The 20,116-nt window shown below is 44.0% G+C and overlaps 1 protein-coding gene across 1 annotated transcript in view; it reads right to left on the bottom strand.

Annotated features, from left to right (window-relative positions):
• DENND6A (DENN domain containing 6A) overlaps positions 1–19,820 on the bottom strand; it is a 61,551-nt gene extending 41,731 nt beyond the window's left edge. Inside the window, exons 1-3 of the mRNA XM_036738332.1 lie at positions 19,516–19,820; positions 1,079–1,117; positions 951–993 (exon numbers count right to left, since the gene is read on the bottom strand). Coding sequence (XP_036594227.1) covers positions 951–993; positions 1,079–1,117; positions 19,516–19,773 — 340 coding nt within the window. The 5' untranslated portion in view covers positions 19,774–19,820. The remainder of the gene's footprint in view (positions 1–950; positions 994–1,078; positions 1,118–19,515) is intronic.
• Between the last annotated feature and the right edge of the window lie 296 nt (positions 19,821–20,116).

Raw genomic sequence — 20,116 nt, 5'->3', positions numbered from 1 at the left:
GCAGATGTAGCCCAACAGGGAAGGAGCCCACAGGCACAGCCTGCAGCTTATCTGGTTTAATAAAAAACCAGCACTGCCATTAATCTGTAGGCAAAAATTCTAAATATTTAGGTCATTTTGATAAAAAGGCAAGACAGACCAATATCTTATAATCCTTACATGCCTTTCTAGAATCTCTCAAAGGCAATAACCCCACACACATATATCGTTCTTAATTTTGAAATAAATTTTACTAATCCATAAAAGGCCTATCCACAGAAGGACACCAACTTTATATGACTAATTTTAGAAGTGATTAAAGAAACTGTTTCAGCAAGCTCTAAATCTGTAGCAAAAATTCGGGAGCATGAAAAAAAAGCAATAAAAAAAAACCAGGGAATGTTAAAAATGGTCTCTAAGCCCCCTAAATCAGAGAAGCAGGATTCTTATAATAGAATTCTTTAACTGTATAAGTATCAGCATGCAAAAACAGCACTAAAATATGCCTGCTTCACTGGGAGCCGTCCTACCAGTGGGTGGAGTTAGTACCACTGGGAGGCCTAGACGGAGCTGGAAGTTGTCAGCAGCCCAGACCACACACAAGGAGGACAGGCCAAAGGAAAAGACCCCCACTAATAAGCTCCTCAGCTGAACAGAGTCTGCCACTGTTAACCCTCTCTTGTTTAAATGGATTCTAACCTCCAGGCCCGGGCCTGGTCACTAACACTGACTGAAGGCCGCCCACTGATAGCAACTTAGGAAACCCATCTGAACGTAGGTCCAACTGCAGCCACTCCATCAACTTGTCCAGCTTGTGGCCTCTGGATTTCATAATGCCTCACTCTACCCTTAAAAGCACAATGGAAACTATTCCTGCCTGGCACAGCTCCCTCCCTGGACTCTCCTAGGCACGCTCCAGCCTCAACACCCACCACACACACACATTTAGAGTGATGCAATAAAAGCATTACCTGAATTCGAATCTGGAAAAGACAGATAGCAGATATTCGTTTTCTGAAAGAAAAAACAAAAACCACAAGGTATGTGTGCTGCAAAAGAATCAAACAGAAATGGACAGTAGTAAAAGACAACGACTTACTTCTTTATCACTAAGTTTGGAATACTCAGGATAGATTACCTATAAGACAAGGGTAAAAATGAATTAGAAAATGAGATCAACATTCGCTCAGCAGATACTTAAAAATAATATATTAAACCAAGATATTGATTTAACATGGTCAGAATTTTTCTAAAAATTGGAAGAAAAATATTCATGAAGAATTAAATTTATGCTTAAAAATGAAAGCCTGCATTTGACTACCCCAAAAGCCTGGCAAAAACTGACTATAAGACTGGCCCAGACCCTGCCTGGGAGAAACAAACTACCCATAAACCATCCATCAGTAACTTAACAGCCCTCAGGATCCCCTATGGTCACGACAATATGGTGTGATGGAGAGAGACCTGAATCTGGAGCCACAAGAGGCCTGCTTTCCACTCAAGCCTCTTCCAATCTCGCAAGTTCTCTGAGCCTCACTCAGCCTTCCAATGTTTAAAAAGGGAGCAGGCCCGGATGATTTCTCAGGACTCAATCAGCTCTAAATCCTAGGCTTTCCCGGGATGGCTGTGAAGCTCAAATGAAATGATACATGTACAGAAAATGGGCCCTAACCATCACTGCTGACCTTCCAAGGCCTGAACCTCTACAGAAGCTTGGGGCCGCCTCTCCATCCCCTAACCAAACCTGCCTCTCCTACAAGTGTCACTATTCGGAGGACCACAGACTTGGAGGTGGAAAGAACCTTGCAGTCTTCTAGTCCAATTTTTACAGAACAGGAAACTAAGGCCAGTGATACGAAGTGAATTTCCCAAAGTCCTACAAGCAGTAAGGGGAACTATGACAATCCCCATTTTACAGATTAAGAGACTGAGGCTCAGAGATGAAGTGATTGATCCAAGGTCACATAACCCCTGAGTAGCACATACCCATGGCTTAAATCCAGGGGGCACCACACTTGGAGTTCTGCTACCCAAAACCAATAAAACCACAGGCCTATTTCCTTTCCCTATTCCCAAAGAGCTGCAAAATGGCAGCAAGGGTAGTCAAAGTCACACCTCTGGACTCATTCTAAGCCTCTGTCCTAACCCCAAGGCCTTCTCCAGAACCTGAGGCCTTTCTTGGATCAGACCCAGCCCTCATTACCAGCTCCTGCCTTGGGCTGCACCACCCCCTGCTCCTGCACTAGATTATAGGGGAGTCAGAAAACTCCTTGCTTCCCACGGCCACTTCCAGACTCTTCCTCTCCCCGAATTACTCAACTCCCTTGAGATTCATTCATTCCAAATTTATTATCCAATGAAGACTGTGATAGCTATTAATTTATCAAACCCCCCTAGACACATTCTTTTCTCTCTCAATGATTCAGTACCTGGCTCATAGTCTTTCTCTCCTCCCAAACCTTTGTCCTCATAATAGAGCTGACTTCCACATACATACTAATCTTCCCTCAAATACTCCAAATTCCCAAGTTCTTTTTTTTTCAGATCCATTTTTTTTCCTTTTTATTTTTTTTTTTATTTTTAGTTTACAACACACAGTTCTACATAATTTTGAGTTCCAGATTTTCTTCCTTCCCCCCCCTCCCCAAGACGGCATGGAATCCCATATAACTTCCACGTATAACTTCACATTGAATTAATTTACACACTAGTCAAGTTGTGGAGAAGAATTATGACCAACAGAATGAATCACAAGAAAGAAGAAACAGAACCAAAAAAAAAAAAAAAAGACACAACCCAAAAACAAAAACAAAAGAGAGAAAAAAAAAAGGGGGGGGAGAAAAAGGCAAGCATGAAGTGTGCCTCAATACCCGCTATAAACAAATTCCCAAGTTCTTCAACTCTGTTATGGCCTACTCTCCCACCCCACCCCAGCTACACACTGAAATGGGTGTCCCCTTGGGACTGCTATCACCCACAAGTTCAAAACCTCTGGAAATTCCTCTGCCGTCTTTCCTTTGGCCCTACAACCCTAACCTTGTTCCATCTCTACCATGCCCTCCTGTCCCTCCACCCCACTGTTTTCTCAAAGGCATACTAGCTACACTCTCCTCTCATCCCTGCCCCTTCCCTTCCCCCCTCCCCTCCCCCTCCATGAACAAGTCAACTCTGGCCTATCCTCTACAAGCCAGTCCCTTGCCCATTTAGCCCATCACTGATCACACTCTGCCAAACCTTGGATTACTCCTGCTATCAATAGATAACCTTCATTCTTATTTGCATACTGCTCAACAGAGCTGGAGGAAAGTCATGAAACCACAAAGAGCGAATCCACTACAAATTACACTACAGAATCTCAACTGAGCCCTCACTGTAGCTTGGCAATCCTTTTATTGGTCCCTAATCAGTTCCCTATCCCATTCACTGCAGCAGCTAGACCAAATCTTTTCATCCTTCTCCCCCTACTCCCCACCCTACCCCCACCAGCTGACGGCCTTGCCTTGTACTTCAAAAGACCGAGGCCATGCAATGAGAATTTTGTCTCCCCTCTTCATTCACATCACTCAGGTGTTGTCCCCCTCTAGTTTCTACCTTCACACAACTCATGTGAAGAATTGGCCATTCTTGCTAAGGTTAAGTCTCTCCACATGCTTGACTGACCCCATTGCCTCCATCTTCTCCAGCAAACTGCACTTTCTATCACCAGTGTCATTAATATTCAATCCTTCCCCATCTAATGGCTATTTAACTGCTGCCTATAAACACAACCTCTTATATCTGCTACCTTTAAAAACGGTCACTGATCCAGCCATCCCACTATCATGAGATCATCCACTAGACACCCTCGTGCCATTTACTCCCTTTCATGGCTAAACTCTTTGAAGAAGCCATCGACCATCAATGCCTCCATCCTTCACTCAGCTGCCAAAGTGATCTTTCTAATGTGCAGATCTAACCATGTCACCGTCTCCTCAACTAACAATGGTGGTTCTCCGCTATCTGAAGGGTCAAATAGAAAACTCTCAACTTGGCATTCAAAGCCCTTTACCTGCCCCCTCTGACCTTGCCAGTCTTCTTATACTTTGCTTCCCTCCATACAGTCTACGATCTAAGCAATGATGGCCTTCATGCTGTTCCCCTCCACCCCCAGCTCTACTTCCACATCACCAGATGCTAGGTGCACATTTCCAACTGGACCTGCCATAGGTACCTCAGACTCAATATGTCTAAAACAGAACCAGTCTTTCCCCCAAAATCACTCATCTCCCCAGCTCATCTATTCCTGCCAAGGGCCCTACCATCCTTCCCATCACTCAGGTCTGCCACCTCAGAGTCCTGCTTGCCTTTTCTTCCTTTCTCCCAGTAGCTGCCCAGTGGTGAGCATTCCATTCCCACATCTCTTTCCCCATCCCCTTTTCAAATAGACACAGCCGTCACACCCAAACTCAGGCCTTCATTACTTTTCTCCTTAACTATTGCAAAAGCTCCCCAATTGCTACAGGACTCTCCTTCTGAAATTCATCCACCACACAGCTACCAGGTCCCTGATAAAGATCTAGGGGTTCCCCAGCACCTTGAGGATAATACACCAGCTCTTTAGCCTGGCAAGAGCTCCAGCCAAATTCTTGTCCCTCTCATATGACCTCTTATCTCCCTTCACCATGCCTTTGAACAGGCTGTTCCCCATGCCTGGAATGCACTCCCTTTTACCTGCAGCTCAGAGAATCCCTGGCTTCCTACAAAGTTCAACTTAAGGGCCACTTTCGACACAAGACTTGTTCTGATTCCCCTCTTACTCTCGTTTGGATCATGAACAGGATATCCCCCAAAACTATGACTATAAATCTCTTACAAGCAAATGACTTCCCTTTATATGGTTCATCTGATATAATTATAGTCAAATCAAAAAGCATTTATTAAGTGCCTAAGTACCAAGCACCATGCTAAGCAGACATGGTCAGATCTTCTAGGGTCACCGAACAAAGCTGTCTCAACAGCTGCATCTAACAAGGAATTTTATAGAATTTTAACATATGCATGGTAGATACCTTGTTGGAACAAAGCCTCTAAATCTGCATTTTCCCCTTGCAAATCCAATGCCTTTTAAAAACCAGGCATTCCCTATTTTTAAAAACAGAATCAATTTCATTTTTGTGAGATTACTCAGTACTCTCTCCATTGAGGGCCTTCCAGTTTTTCTTGCAGTATGTATCCAAAATAAACAGTGAAAAGGCTTCTGATTAGGATTTCATTTCTTTAATTGCTTTCATTTCCAGAAGATCAAAATCTATTTTTTTATCATCTTGTCCCATGCCCACCTTCCCAACTAAGTCACCAAGTCAGCCATGTTAACTTGGTTAGGTGGACTTCAGTTTCCATTCCCTCTTAATCAGTCTTCTGGTATTCCCCATATTCCTCCTTAAAGAAGGAATGCCTCTAGCAGACATTCTTGGGGGACTCCTCAGGACACCAAACCCTGAAAAAGCCAGCTGGACAGCCAGCTGTGTGTGGGTAATACATTTGTGGCTCCCAGACACAGCCCTCTGCAGTTAGGGAAGCCTGTGATAAGGCTTGCCCAATGCAACCACAGACGACCCTCTAACAAAGCATCGAGCCAGGAACCTAAGGGGTAGTCAGAGACGCAGACATAAGATACAAACCGGTGAGACTGACATCAATAACTGGGAAAATTCTACATCATATTATTAATGGGACAGCTTGTGATCACTAAGAAAAGCAAGACATCAGCACTGACAGCCTGCACAGTAAAGAAATGATGCCTATACAGCACTTTCAAATTTACAAAGCATTTTAAATACTCATATAGATTCATTAAGGACAGTCACAGCAGACTGTCTTTACCTCCTTTTCTCACAGGATTGCTAGACTAATCTAGAAGCTCAAGAGTTGCCACAGCTCTAATCTACTTGATTTCATCAGAACAGCAAAGACAAAGCTTCCCATGAAAATCTAGTGGACAAAACTATACACTGGATAATGGTAAAGCTGGTTGGGTATGGAAATGGGAAGCTGGCTACCAGAAACATCTTAACATTAAAGTCAACCTAAAAAGATCTCGAATCCAGAGCATCCTAGGCCTCTGGCACCGGCCATGTCTGTGTTATATTTTTATGAATAACGATAATAACAGTTAACATTTATACAGCGCTTACTGTGTGCCTGGCGCTGTACTATGTGCTTCACAATCGTTACTTCATTTGATCTTAACAACAATCCTGGGAGGGCGGTGCTATTATCACCCTCACTTTACAGATGAGGAAACTGAGGCAGAGACCAGATGAAGGCATAGAGGGAAGGCATGTTGACTAAATTTGCTGATTACACAAAGCTGGGAAGGATAGCTAATATAGTGGATTAATGAATGACAGAATCAGGACCCAAAAAGATCAACAGACTCTTAGAGTGACCCAAAGTAACATCCTGTATTTGGGTTCAAAAAGTCAACTATTGCAGCCAAGGGATGGGGAAAGCCAGAAAACCATTCTTGTAGCCAGACCCTGGGGTTCCAGTGGACTACAAGTTCAACCTGAGTAAGCAGTGAGGTGGCATGTTTATCACATGTTACTGCTTGAGTATTATCCAGAGGCAGATACTGACTTTTCTGAGTTAGACAAGCCTTGGGAAGGCATTTTATACGGAAATGTATGTGTTTGTATGAGGCTCAACTCACTGTGGGGTCTGAAATGTTTTACCTTCACCAGACTACGTCTAACACACTGGTAATTTAAATAGTTCTGGGTGCCTGTCTGAGGTCCGTTTTAGAAGGACGGACACTGATACACTCGTGAGCACCCAGGCTAGTGAGCAAAAACTGGTTAAGTTGCCACATGTGGGGAAACAAAAAAGTAACTAAGTTTTGCCCCCAACAAGAAGGCTGGGGGGTGGGGGGTACAAGGACAGAATATCACTGCAGTCCTCAAGTACTCAGAGGACTGTCATATGTAAGGAATACTCTGTTTGCCCTCAGATGGAAAGTGCAGAATGTCTAACTTTGTCTCGCCATAAAGCAAAGTTTCTGAGAAGTCCCAGTTGTCCAAACACAACAGGGTTAGCCTCTGGGAGCAGAGTTCTCCTCATCACTGGAAGCCTTCAAGCAGAAGCTAGTTTAATGGGGGAACAATGATCTGGGTGTGAGCTAGATGAGATGACCTCGAAGACGCCTTCCAACTCTAACATCCTATGAGGCACATTATTTATACCTCGATACCTAGCCACAAATCCCGCTTTCAGTTTTCCCATTCTGCAGCTCAACCCACAAGGCCACTGTTAAAAGACACTCCAGTTGAGTGGTATATTAACCAATATCTTTTAAAATCCATACCAATGAGCTCCTCTATTACAAGAAATTACATGAAGTGACTACATAACTCATCAAGAAAATGGGGGGGGGGACACATTATGTCATCACTAACTGAAGAAAGAGTTAAAAGAAAATAGCATAAGTACACCTTCACTAGAATGCAAAGAATATAAAACAATCACAGGAAAATAACAAAACTCACATCGACACATCAAGGACCTGTGATTTCCTACATGACCTTCCTTAGCCATCAGCCTATAATCAAAACTCCACCTATTACTTTGGAGATAAGTTCGAGTGGGGGGAGGGGGGGGCGTTGCTGGAGACTCAGATGTGCCCATTGTCACACTGCTAGAAAATGTATGAGGCAGAATTTGATTCCAGGATGACTCCAACCACATCATTCTATCTACTATATGAGGCTGCCTTTAATGTTTAAATTTACCTTTAAAAATCTGTGCTAAAATCATCATCCAAAGTCGGAAGTCTAAGAAGTCAAAAATGGGTCATTGATTTCCTATCAAGGATAAAATGGTCCATGTGGATCCCTGCTGCTGTCCCCTAATTCTCATACCTGGAGCTAGTCTCTGCCTAGACCTCAGACCCTGGGCTTCCTGTACCTGATCACGGTCCCCAATACTGTACCAGACCTGCCCCACTGCTGACCATGCTGCTCATCTAGACCATCACTGATCACCTGTGCTCCCCCTACCTGGAAAAATGACCTAGGTCTCTGTATCAGACTTCTATGGCCTTTGTCAAATCTTCCAACTTCCAATACCAACACCCTAAAGCAGATGTGGGGAACCTGAAGCCTTGAGGCCACACGTGGCCTTCTAGGTCCTTGGGTGTGGCCTTTTGACTGAGTCCAAGTTTTACAGAACAATCCTTTTATTAAGGGGATTTGTTCTGTGAAGTTTGGATTCAGTCAAAGGGCTGCGCTTGAGGGCCTAGAGGGCCACATGTGGCCTTGAGGCTGCAGGCTCCCCATCCCTGCCCTAAAGGAAGAAGAATGATTCAAGAAAGTAACTATCAAAGAGAAAAATTTAGATCAAACCTGACACACTGAAGTATCATAGCCAGTTTTTTGTGGTATTATCTGCATTTTACATTTCTTATTAAGAATACAGTCTGGCAAACAAGATGGCCCTCTCCTGAGAGAAGACCAAAGACAGGAAAAATAAAGCTTAAAGGGAAAGACACCATGGGACAGTCTCTACAACTCCCGTCCCCAACTCTACAAAAAGCTCCCAAACAACAAGGTCTCACCCACTGACTGCTCTCTTTCTAGCCTAAGTCACCACAACGCTGCACAGGACATAAGATTAGGGTTTGTTTCTTAATACAAGCAGTAAAAGCAGGGCTTTCCTCTCAGTCTGTATATGCTGAAGACAGGCCCACCAAAGAGCTGGTCGTGCCCTACAGCCTCCTGTTCACACCTGCTGCCTTTTTGCCTTGTAGTGCTGGGGCCTCTGCTCTGAACTTGGGCCTAACACTACATGCATTCTACCTGTCCTTTTCCCTCACAGACTGATTTCTTAGTATGGAATTTACTTTCAGAATCATATTCCTGCTTGCCCATTCCTCAGCCCTTTGCTACCAAGTTGCAACAGCCAGCCTTTGCCTAAACAAAGGGTCTACATACACTTGGGGTCCTAGCTGCCCAAATGCTAACCTGCTGCCACAGGAGCTCTGGTTCTGACAGAAGTTTTACAAAATGATGATTAAACCTTAACCTAGGATGAGAGTACAAGTTTCCAACAAATGTTGCACATTCTAAACAGAACAGCAAACAAACAACCTTCTTTAAAGATTCCATTTGATTACAGTTATAATCCAATTCCATAGTTATTAAGTATCCAATCTGTGCAAAGACCACCCCCCCTTACTGTAACAAAACAATTCCCAAGTTTGATTTCGGCAGTGAAACCGTGGCAGAGGAGCAACAGACAACAATAGCCAGATGGAGGTCTTGGGTTCAAAGTCTGGCTCTGCAACAGACCACCTGGCCAAGTCACTGACACTATAAAAACGGACTAGCTAATCTCCAAGGTCCTTTCTAGCACTAATTCTAGGTCCTAGGATTTCATCTCATTTTTAAAATAGTCACAATCCAGGAGGTCAACTCTAGACAAAAGACTGGAATCAAAACCCAACCACTAGCAGAAGTCAAATTAATCCATCTCCAAAACACACTAGACTCAAATAAGTTTAAAGCTCTAAGAAGGACACCCAGTTTCAAGTTTAAGAAGCTAATCTTAAACTGCAGCATATTCTCTAAATTTAGTCTTTCAAACACGCATCCAACAAGTTCAAAGGCAGCCCACAAACATTTCAAGAGGATCTTCCAAAGAAAGGCATAGATAGGAGTTTTCATTCCTTTGACATTCACAAACAAGGGATGTCATTTACCATTCAATGATTTTCATGACCTTGGTTAGAGGGAGGAATGGGTACTATGAAGTGGCAAGCAAGTAATGCTAGATCTGAGTCCAAATACCGTAAGTACTAGAAATTCTTCTGTATCTTTTCACCTCTACTCGCTGTTTTAAAACTAATCCCTACAATGAGATTTCTTACCTTCAAAGTACATGCATCAAGTATTTCAACCTCAGCATCTCTGCTCCATCTAAAAGTCCCCTCCCCCTTCCCTCTGCTCATCAAAATTCTACATCCTACCGCCCAACCCCACACAACTCTGTCTCAAATACTACCTCATCCATGAAGCCTTCTGCTGTTTCACACTTCACTGCCATGAGATTTTCAGGGTTTGGGGGTGAAACACTAAATATGAGTAATAAGTTAGCCTTTTCCCCAAAGCATAGCCTCCTTCATTGGTTCAGGCGAGTTCGGCTGGGTCATAAGTAATACCACGATCATCCACAGAGAGCCACAAAAATCATTCCTCCTAAAGTGGAAATGATTCCACGTCCCTGGCATTCTAAGTGATTTCCAGTTAGAATATGGCTTGCAATTTCATGTTTCGAAAACTTTTCATTTCCACTTTAATCTCACTGCATTAACTCTTCATCCCACTCATTCTTTAGTGCTTAGAACACAATCAACAAAGAGATAAATAACTGGAACACATCTTCTATGGTCTACCCTCCCCCTTTCCTTTTCCTTCTTCATCATCTTAAGTCAACAAAGGCTTGGAAAGAGCTCAGAATGCACACCTGAGGCGAGTTCTTTGTGCTTCTTCCTCAGTCTCTCCCTAGAGTTAGAAGCAGCCGGAATTCTAGTTATTTGCATAATTACTTCAAGTGGAAACAGGAACTGAACAGAATCAGGATTTTACATAATTTCTCCTCCAACATCAAATTATCCTGTGTTTATTTTCCTGTTATTTTCTCAAACTATATTGTCCCCTATCAACCAACCATCGAGCACTTGATTTAGTGCCAATGGGCCAGGAGCTAAAGATTTGAAAAAGAAAAAATGTTCCTGCCTTCAAGGAACTTATGTCAAAGTTGGGAGTTTATGTACATGCCCATTGCCCCACGACTAGGTCTGCACCCCACAGAGATCAAAGAAAGAAGAAAAGGGCCCAGAGGTACAAAAATACTTATAGCAGCTCTTTTTGCCATAGCAAAGAACTGGAAAATCGGGAGATGCCCAACACCTGAGGAATGGTTGTATGGTGTATGAATGTGATGGAATATCATTGTGCTGTAAAAAATGATGAAGGGGATGGTTTCAGATAAACCTGTGGGGACTTGTATTACTGATGCAAAGCAAAGCGAGCAGAACCAGGAGAACAGTTTACACAGTAATAGCAATAAAGAAAAGAGAATCAACTGTGAAAGACTTAGGAACTCTTATTACCACAATAACCAACCACGATTCTGAAAGACCCACAATGAAATATGCTATCCACCTCCAGGTAGAGAAATGATGGACTCAGAGAGCAAACTGAAGCATATTTTCTTCTATTTCTGGCTTTTTTTTGGGGGGGGGGCAGGTGATGGTGGTGAAATACGGCTAATGGAGAAATCTGTTTTGCATATCTATACATGATGGTCATGGGTTTTATTTTTCTTGGCTTCTCAATGGCAGGGCTAAGGGGACGGTGGAAAGAATCTGGAACTGATACAATTGAATTTTAAAACAATTTTGAGTTTACTAGTTTGAAAATATTGTCCTGCTACAAAAGCATAAATATGACTTAGCTCTAGATCAAAACAACAAAATTTGCAACATAGTATGTTAGACAAGGCGGTAAAGAGAATTGTGTTCAAATCCCAACTCTGCTATTTACTACACAGGTCAAGATAAAACTGTTGATTTGTTGAAGAAAGAGTTTCGGAGAAAAGTGTGAAGATTTGCCTGGACTGTCGCAAAGTGGAATAAGCAGAAGCAAGAAAACAATGTATACCGACATTGTAAAATGAGCGACTCTGAAAGACCTAGGAATTCTGATCAAAGAAATCACAATTGCAGAACTACCCATCTCCCGCAAGAAGTGATGCAGATATACAGAAGGAGACACATTTTTTAGACATGGGTAACATGGGAATTTGTCTTACTCAACTATTTATGTTTGTTGCAAGGGTTCTGGTTTTCTTTCTCTGGGGCTAGGGGAGAGGTAGAAGAAAGGCAATAGAGAGGAAAAAAAAATGAATGCTTAATAATTTTAAAAATAATATTTCATTTTTTAAAAGAACTCATGCTTATTCCCCTGGGGGGGGGGTGAGAGAGAGGAAAAGTAATTGGCTGATAATTTTTAAAATAAATTTCATTTTTAAAAAAATTAAGATGAACAAGTCACATGACCTTCTGAGCCTCCGTTTTCTCATCTGTAAAATGAGGGAGCTAATGATCTCTCGGGTTACCTTCCAGTTTTAATCTTATAATCCTGGAAGATATCTTAGCCTTTATTTATTAATTGTGTGTTCCAAGTTGTACAGGCCTCCCCTTAGAAGGGCTATTATTTCCCTAGCCCAAGAGTAAGTTCTGAATTTTCAAAGCTGAACATCTACATTCGGAAATCCAGTAAAGGCTTTTTTAAAAAAAAAATCTCTGCCACTGATGTCACACATTGGGCCAATTTCAGTTTTCTTCATTTACCAAATGGATAGATTCTCATTACTCACTACATTACTGCATTCTTGAAAATACAAAGCATAGCAGAAATTGTCAAAACAAGCTGGGTATACAACATTCATGTTGGTCCCAGACAGAAGTAATTTCCTTCAGCTCTGATATAATACTGGGGAGAAACCACAAAATGATTTTATATCTGGAAACAGCATTATGTCTAACAATTAGGGATGCTAAATAAGTTGTGGCTTGTCAATGGAACAGATTATTATCCCACCACAAAAAGCAACAAATATGAAAAATACAAAGAAATATAAGAAAGCATTACACAAATGAGAGAAAATAAAGCATAGATAAAACATGCAGATACAAAAAAAAAGCCCAAAAGTCTGTTAAATACACAAGATGAAAAGATCAGAAAAGAATAGAGCAAAAAAGAAGTTTTTGCTTATTCAGTTCCTCTTTTTGAAGATCCTTTTCATTTTAGCAAATTACATTAAGTTTATGCTTTCATGTACACTTTACAACTTTGATTTTTGGTTGAAACTTACTTTTAATCAAGTTTCTTCTTTATAAAGAGAAGGCAATTTCATAACTGACTAACTATAACTGTCAAGAGATTCAAACTGAAATCGCTATCTGGCTACTCCAATTCCTCCCCAGGATCACTGAAGGCTCTGTCAGTGCGGTACGAACCCCTGCCAGCTGTAACAAACTGGGAAGGCTTCAGGTATGAGCCCTGAGAGTATGTGCCTGCCTGAGGGCTCTGGGGACCCCAAGAGTGCCTGCCTAGGCTAAGTAGTAGCATAGAACAAAGCAGCACATAGTAAGCACTTACTAAATGCTTACTGACTGACTGATTAATTAATTAGAAATTCTGGCACTGCCCTACCTGGCTTTCACCTCCTACCATTTCTTTCCTCCCAAGAGTTGCTTCACCCCTTCTTTACCCTCATGAAGATCTCTCATTCTTCCACCTCTTTGTACTCTCAGACTCTGACTCTACTTTCCTCTTTCTCCAATCTTAGCCCAAAAGTCATTCCAACTGTGGTCTGGAGTCCAGGGCCCTCTCCTCCTTCCCTCCCTCTCTCTTCTCTTGTCCAACTCACTGCCTTGCATCTCAACTCCTCCTCCAGAGCCACTGAAGAAAGCTGCAGCCGGCCTCCTAACCTTACTGACTAGGCATATTCCAAATGCAGCAGGCCAAGCCTTCTGTCCTCTAGTGCCTCCCTAAGCGATTCCCTACCTCAGGACCCACAGAAGCTTTCGTCCCTCTCCTACCGCCCCCCCCCCCCACCTCAGCTGAGAACCTTGCCTCTTTGCTGAAAAATAAAAATGGAGGCCACTTGACCAGAGAAAACTCCCTCTTCTCCCATTCTATCTCCCCTCAGATCCCTTGCCATCATCTCCCAGCCTCTCCCACTGTTCCCTTGTCTCTGAGAAAGGGCCCTCTACATGGGTTTTTGATCCCACCCTCTCCTGGCTTCTCCAGCAGACTACATTCTCAACCGTGCCCTTTGTCCCTCTGACCTCAGCAACTGCTCCTTTCCCTACAGCTTTCAAATATACCCAAATCCTCCCCATCCTTAAAAACCCTTCACTACACCCTCCCATCTCCTTGAGTGCACATACGCACGCACATTTTAATTCAAGTGAATAAAAATTTGGCCAGCAAGTAGTGGCTGCTGATCACAGCAGGGCTGAGGAAGAGAGAAAGTTGAGATAAGACACAGTGCCCGACCCCACTAAAGAGGTTTACAGGCTAGTAAAGGCCTATGACATGGACACTGACAAGGACTACAGCAAACATCCATTAGAGAGCTACAAAACATGTGTAAGAGGGAAAAGTCATTACCAAAGTGGAAAGTGAGGAAAGGCCTCATGGAGAGGGTAGCACTGGGGCCGAGCTTTACAAGAGGAGAAGAAACTCAAGCAGAGGGAAGAGATTAAAGGCACCGGAAACAACTGTATTCGAAAATAATAATGGCTAACATTTACATAACACTTAAAGTACTTTCCACATATAGAATAAATCTTGGGTCACAGATTTAGAGCTGGAAGTCACATAATGATAATACCCAAAATTCCTATACAGTGCTAAGTGCCGAGCACTGTGCTAAGGGCTTTACAATTATCTTGCTCAAGTCTCACAACACTGGGAGGTAGGTGCTATTATTACCCCATTTTACAGATAAAGAGACAGAGGCAGACAGAAGGGAAGCAGCACATATCACACAGACATTAAGCATCTGAGGCGGCCTTTGAACTCAGGTCTTCTCAGCTGCAAGTCTAGCATTCTCTCCCAGCTGCCCTAATCAGACAAGGAGACTGATTTCTTCCCCTCTGCCTGACATGCCCAATTCACCCCACCCTCAAATAACATTCACTTAACCCTGACTTCCCCTCAAATGGTGGCCCAGTCTCTCTCCTCCAATGCAGGGCCACATTCTTACAAAGTCATCTACATAGGCTTCGGAACATCCCACTTGGAATTTGGCTTGAGTGCCCACCATTCCACTGAAACTGCTCTCTCAAAAACTTACCAACCCTCTCTCAATTACAAAATACAATGGTCTTTTCCCAGTCTTCAGCCTTTCTGAATCCTCTGCAATTTCTAACATTGTCAATCACCCATTCTCCTGGATCCTCTCCTCCCTGGCCTCAACGCGTCTACCCTCTCCAAAGTCTCCCTTGCTAGTCCAATAACCATGATTTATTAAGTGGCCATTACATGTAAGGCACCATGCTAAGCCAGGTCACACACAGATAAGAAAAAAAATAGTCCCTGCTTTCGAAAGGTTTATATTATTATTATTATTCTTTAATCTCACTGGTATTTCTTACTTAAATTCAGTTAACATCAGTTACTAGCTAGTAGAAGCCTAATATTTACATGGTTCTACTGTGCAGTGGGAAAAGGCAATGACAAACAAGCACCAAGGACAGTAAGCCAGAACCTCACACCAACTCTCTCCCCATAGATACAAGCCAACCCAGACCTCATCATTCTGGGGAACCCACCAAAGCAAAAGACAAAGAAGGAAAGCTCGAGGTAGATATCAGAGATTTCTTATCTAAACAAGAGAGAGTGGCAATTAGGAAAGATAAAGCAGATAATTTGAATTAGAGGAAACTGAAAAGTTTCTGTACAAGAAAATTAATGCAACTAGGTTAAGAAGGGAAGAATTAAATGGGAAAAAAAATCTTAAATCAAATTTTCACATAAGGATTTGGTATCCAAGATATGGAGATAACTAACAGACCAAGGCCAAAAGCCATTTCCCAAAACATAAGTGGTCAAAGAATAAAAACAAATTTCACAAAAGAATCAGAAACTATTAATAATCATATGCAAGACTGCTCTAGAGCACAAGACAAATGAACATCAAAATCACTGAAGTTTCACTTACTATCTGGCAAACTGGCAAAGAGGACAAAAGTTAGGATCAATTACTACTGAAGCACTTGTGGGAAAACAGAGACACCAGGGCCTGGCTGGTGGAGTTGTGAGTCAGTGCTATCATTCTGGAAAGCAATTTGGATTTACAGATAAAGTGACTGAAATGCCCATATCCTTTGACCCAGAGATTCCACTACCAGGCATATAAACCAATGAGGTCATTGATAAGAAATCCCCATATTCAAAAATATTTATAGTAGCATTTTTTGTAGTGGCAAAGAACTGGAAAGTTGATCCTCAACAGGGGAAGGGCCATACAAACTGTGGCATGTGAAGTAATGTAATGGTAATTACTATGTTATAAGAAATGACAAATATGATCAACACAGAGAAGCCTGGAAAGACTTCTATGAATGGGACGGAGTGAAATCAGCAGAGCGAAGAACACAATATAGGCAACAACATCAGTGTAAAGAACCACAAAATAACTGAAAATGAATTTTGCAGAATTACAAAGAACAAGCCTGGCCCCAAATGAGCGCTACAAAGACAGCTCCCTCCCTCCTCCCACACTCTTCAGCAGAGGCTGTAGGGTGGGAACAATGCACGTATTTTCAGACTTTTTGAACCCTATTAATTGGTTTTGTTGATTTGTTTCTCTACTTTTCCCCTTTTAAAAAATTTGTTATATGGGATGGCTCTGTGAAAGAGGAACGGGAGAGGTACTTATGTGACATAAAAATAAAATATATCAAAGTTTATTCATGAAAATCTAAAAGAAAGCACATCAGGTGCATATATGCATACAATCAGCCTCAATCCCAAAGCCAGATTTGGAGGAAAAGCCTTTTCTCTGCTTCCAAAATTAATCCCCAGACTGATGGCTGCCCTTAAGTGAACTTTTCCTATTCAAAACTGACCTTAATATTTGTTAAGCATATTTCATCTAAATCAAAATGTTCAGAGATCTGTACCCAGAGTGAGATTTATGTGGGTCCCCGAAATCCACTAAAGATAATCCTGCCACACTAGCAAGGAGACTGGAGAAGGCTGTATGAGAAGGATTAATCTAATGCTATTCTGAAGTATGGGGGGAGGTATGAGAAGAGTAGAGGCAAGATTTGTTTCCAAGGGGCCAAAAGCAAAGCGTTTCCTACTGTTAAACAGAAAACCCACTGAACCTCAATACCATATTTCTCAGGAGTTCAAGTGCAAAGACATCGAGAAGTAGAAAGAATTTCAAGTTAATAGATGGTAAGGTTAACACATGGTTTATAAATTTCTTCATTCATCAAAGCCTTGAAAAGCTGTGCCCCTGTTGATGAGCCGTTCGTTCACTATCTTTGATTAATTCTTCAACTCCCCTATCTACTCAGATTATGTAATGGATCATCTTTATAAATCTGCTTAGAGGGCAGTGCTAATAGGGTCCTAAGCTCCAGGCTCCACATCTTTCAAGCACCCATCCTGTAATCTCAATGGCAGAAGAATCTCCCTCCACTAATGAAGATGGGTCCCTATTCGGCACTGTAAAGTCTTGGAGAGTTTCCAGGTAAACTAAGAGGTTAAAAAACTAGCCCCAGATCCCTAAGCGGACATGAGTCAGAGGAGGGGCTAGAACTCAGGTCTTCCCAACCAAGAGGCTAAGCTAGCCCCCTGTCCCTAAATCCCAATCCAAGAGCCATCCCTTCATTAGATCAGTAGAAGGTCCCTGAGATCAGACTGAGCCATTTCTTTGGTGTTTTTGCATTCTGTAACACAGTGCCAGGCAACATGGGAGACATTCAATAAATGCTCTGGTATTCAATAAATGGTCTTCCCATCTCAGGTAAGAAAAGCTCTGTACCACAGTCAGATTTCACCCTTCATCCTAGCCAGTCTTCTGGCAAACCCAGCAGGTCACAAGATCAAACGAAATAAAAACCCAACGCTAATACTGAACCAGACAACTTGAAATGCATGTCCCGTAGACAGTGACAATTCATAATACTTGCACCCATTTTAAAAAGCACCTTCTTTTTGTCTACAAATACTGGACTCCTTATATAGAAGGGACAAACCAAACTCAAATTCCTTTTTAACTAGCCCCTCTGCACCAAAAATGAAACCAAGACAATGCTTCCTCTTCTACACCCATTCAGACATTTACTTCCTAAATATTCCAGAAGCACTCATCAGGGTCAAGAAAAAAACATCAAAAAGGGAAATGAATTTAAATAGAAAACACTTGATACGAGGGCTGTTCCAAGATTAAAGACTCCGTGGAACAGTCGGATGCACCAAGAGTGAAAGCCTCAGTTTCTTCATCTGTAAAACATGGGGGAAGGGGCAGACTGGATGGCTCTGAGGTCCCTGAGGCTTCTCCCAGCCTCTTCCCTCTTGCACTGCCCACCTCCCCAGCCCCCAGCCCCCCTCGGCCCCCCCCCACCCCAGGTCAGGCCACCTTTTTCCATTACGGTTCTAGAAGTCAATGGCAAACACCCAGGCCCAAGCTTCCCTCCCATCCACCTTGCCCCTCATGAAGTCAGTCAAACCAAGGGGATCAGTGAAAAATTGAACACTTATAGAACAAAGAACAGAGAATCAAGCGGTCATGCCCCTTTTCTCCCCATCCCCAGCACGGCCAATGAGTGCAATGCAGAGTTGCTGGGTTTGAGGTCGAATGATCTGAGATCAAATTCCACCTGACACTACCTATCTGTGCCTCAGTTTCCTCTTCCATAAGATGAGAGGTCTGAGCTAAACAGCCAGCTCTAGATAGTTTTTGTTATTTAGTTGTTCAGTCCTGCCTGACTCTTCATTATGGGGTTTTCTTGACAAAGATAATGAAGCGGTTTGCCGTTTCCTTTTCCAGCAGATTAAGGCAAACAGAGGTTAAGTGACTAGCGCAGGGTCACACAGCTAGTAAGCCTCGAAGCTGGATTTGAACAGGTCTTCCTGACTCCAGGCCCAGTGCTCTATCCACTGTGCCACCTAGCTGCATTCTAACGCTAGGATCCTGTAGTAAATGGAAAGAAATACGCATGGTCTTTTCCCACTCTCAAAAAAAGTATCACAGGCAGTTCAGCTTATCAACTGCTTTCTTCCACTTCATCAAGGATCCAAAGCAAACTCCCTGCTTAGCTTTCCCAGGGTGAAGTCGAGTCAATCCACGGAAAGATGTCAGTGAAAAAACCCAGTATGAACAGAGCAAAGACGTTGCCCCTTCGTCCCCATCCTGGATCACAGCCAGTGAGATGATTTAGAGTCATCAGACCTGAGTCTGAATCCAGCCCAATACCGAACTACTGATGTGATCTTGGGCACGACCCCTGAATGCTCCGTGCCTCAGTGTCCTCCTCACAAAATGAGCGGACTGGACCTCGAGTCCTTGACAGCTTTAGGTCCGTGGGTAAGAGAACCAGCTGGGGGCTCCCAGGCCTGAGGGGGACACAGGGGAAGGACTGAAGGGGAGGGTATGGAGAGGACAGGGGGAAGGGAATGGAGGCAGAGGAAAGGGGGGGAGGAGAAGAGGAATGGAATGGAGAGAGGAAGAGGACGAAGGAAACAGGATGACGGGGATGGAGGGGAGAAAGATGGAGAAGGGTCACAGGGGAGGGGCATGGAGGATATGGAGAGAGATGGAAGGGGACAGAGGTGGGGGGAAGAGGGGAGCAGATATGGGGGTGCTCCTTTGTCCGGGGGAGGGGAGGGTGGGGGAGGGGGAGAGCGCGGCGGAGGGGGAGGGGAGGGGGCTCCCGCGCGCCCCCGGCCCCGGCCCGGCCCCGGGCCTCACCTCCACGGCCTGGCCCAGCTCCAGGTCGAAGCCCACCACACACACGCAGTGCAGCCAGGCCGAGAAGCCGTCCCAGCGCAGCCGGCGCCGGCCCAGGCCTTCCTCCTCCTCCTCCTCCTCCTCTTCTTCCTCCTCCTCCTCCTCCTCCGTCGCGCCTGCGGCTGCCTCCTCTTCCTCCTCAGCCGCAGCCACCTCCTCCTCCAGGTACCGCCCGGAGCCCGAGCCCGGGTTCGAGCCCTCCAGGCCCTGCCAAGCCATGGGCCGCCCCCGCCGGAGACGGCTCCGGAAGATTGCCGGATGGCAGGGCGCGTGCGCGGGAGCAGCAGGGGAGGAGCTAGGGGCGGGGCCACTCGGCCACGTGACCCGCAAAAGCTGCGCCGGGAGGGGAGGAAGAGAAGGAGGCGGGGGAAGAGTGGGAGGGGGAGGAGAAGGAGGGGGGAAAGTGGGAGGGAATGGGAGGGGAAAGAATGGGAGGAGGGGCAAGAGGAGGAGGGGGAGGAGGGGCAAGAGGAGGAGGGGGAAGAGGGGGAGAAGAGTGGGGGGAGAAGAGTGGGGGGAGAAGAGTGGGGGGAGAAGAGTGGGGGGAGAAGAGTGGGGGGAG

Source organism: Trichosurus vulpecula, chromosome 9, assembly GCF_011100635.1.
Source record: "Trichosurus vulpecula isolate mTriVul1 chromosome 9, mTriVul1.pri, whole genome shotgun sequence".
NCBI classification, from domain to species: Eukaryota; Metazoa; Chordata; class Mammalia; order Diprotodontia; family Phalangeridae; genus Trichosurus; species Trichosurus vulpecula.
The sequence above is the reverse complement of the archived record's forward strand: the minus strand, read 5'-3'. Positions and strand labels throughout refer to the sequence as shown.